Raw genomic sequence first — 1,542 nt, forward strand, 5'->3', positions numbered from 1 at the left:
AGTATATTTTGACCATGCTTTAGTAATTGGTGACAAGACATCGTTTCCAAAAGTCCAAGAACAAATAAAACCAATTAGGAAATAAAATGCTGCACTCAACAACATTGCACCCGCTGTAGTGTAAAACAAATACTTCTTCTTGTTTACTGGAGTAACAGCATCAGGTAAGTTTTGATGACAAGTTAATGCAAATGCAGTATGAGTGAATGCAGTACCAAATCCAACCCACTTAAAAGTATACAAAAATGATATATCAGAATCTATTGGTCCACTTACAATCAACTGTACAATACAAGTTATTAACATAACACTAAAAGCAAAAAATCGATAAAAAGTTAATGCCATTTGTAATTTTCCTTGTTTACTCAAATCAATGAAACTTAATGATATAACTATAATGGAGTATATTGCTAATGATACGTAATATGCAAGTTGACATTCCCAATGGCCTTTTCTTTCAATACAACGTTCAGTATCTCCATAAATCATCCAAAATAATGTTGTTAAAGTACTAACTGATGTTGCAGCGTATGCCCATAATGATCCATAAAGATATAATACTAAACAAGCAAAATTGAACCAACGTAAAAATTGTCCACCCCACATTTCACCTAATGTAGTATAGTCAAATAAACGAAACTTCAATTCATTCACAGGGAGTACATTAAATTCATTTTCTCCACCATTTTCTTTAATTTCTTTTCTTCCTTCTGAACGAGCCATAGAGTCAATTAAATAATTCATAGTAGTCACATTAATAATAAAGAAACCAATTAAAATAATAGCTGATAATGGTAGTCCACCAGTAAAATAAGCAAAAGGAATACCAAACACACCTGTTCCAATGATATAATTAATAACAGTAGCAAATCCTGCAGCCTGAGAATATGAATGACTTTCCTTTTTTTCCTTTTCATTCAATAATAGTTCTTGTTCTTTTTTTTGTGGTTTACTTTCATAGTCAGAGATAGGAGTATCATCACAGATAATGTTCTTCTCTTCTTCACTCATATTTCTCAATGCATGTTATTAAGATCTATTCTTCTACTTAAATCTAATTCTTCTTAAGAATTTATCCATTTATTTTAAAATTCTAAGATATTCTTTTGAACCTTCGGCATGTGATCTTAAATTTGATACTTTTCTCTTTTCATAATATAGTAAAAACGAAATAATAATACTTAGTAAATTAATAATATAAACTAACAGGTATCATTTTTTGGTAACCTTTTTTGTTGACTTACGAGTACTTCGAGTTTTTGGCTTTTTTAAGTTTAAGTCTTCATCTTCAATGTATATCTCTCCATCATCAGTGGAAGCATCTAAATCACCAAAACTCGAAAGAAAAGATTGGTCTTGTTCTTCAACTATTTCATCTAAAACTTCATCACGAAAATCAATTTGTTCATCACAATTTGGTCTAGAAGGACAAACAATAAAATTAAGTATATCTTCTAATTTATCAATTCTTTTATTACTTTGATGTAAACAAAAAGATTTTAATGAGTTCATCAATAACTTCATCACTTTTCTTTTCTAATG

The 1,542-nt window shown here is 29.3% G+C and overlaps 2 protein-coding genes across 2 annotated transcripts in view; one reads left to right on the forward strand and one right to left on the reverse strand.

The window, feature by feature from the left end:
• Window positions 1-1,011, reverse strand: part of EDI_289710 (uncharacterized protein) — a gene marked incomplete at both ends in the record, with an annotated part of 1,482 nt that extends 471 nt beyond the window's left edge. The window contains one exon of the mRNA XM_001733522.1: window positions 1-1,011. This exon is cut by the window's left edge and continues 471 nt beyond it. Within this exon, the coding sequence (XP_001733574.1) occupies window positions 1-1,011 (1,011 nt within the window).
• A 280-nt stretch (window positions 1,012-1,291) lies between these two features.
• The window catches only part of EDI_289720 (uncharacterized protein), a gene marked incomplete at both ends in the record, with an annotated part of 1,161 nt that continues 910 nt past the window's right edge, over window positions 1,292-1,542 (forward strand). Inside the window, one exon of the mRNA XM_001741949.1 lies at window positions 1,292-1,445. Within this exon, the coding sequence (XP_001742001.1) occupies window positions 1,292-1,445 (154 nt within the window). The remainder of the gene's footprint in view (window positions 1,446-1,542) is intronic.

This window comes from Entamoeba dispar, genomic scaffold (genome assembly GCF_000209125.1).
Source record: "Entamoeba dispar SAW760 scf_1105229464215 genomic scaffold, whole genome shotgun sequence".
Classification (NCBI taxonomy): Eukaryota; Evosea; order Mastigamoebida; family Endamoebidae; genus Entamoeba; species Entamoeba dispar.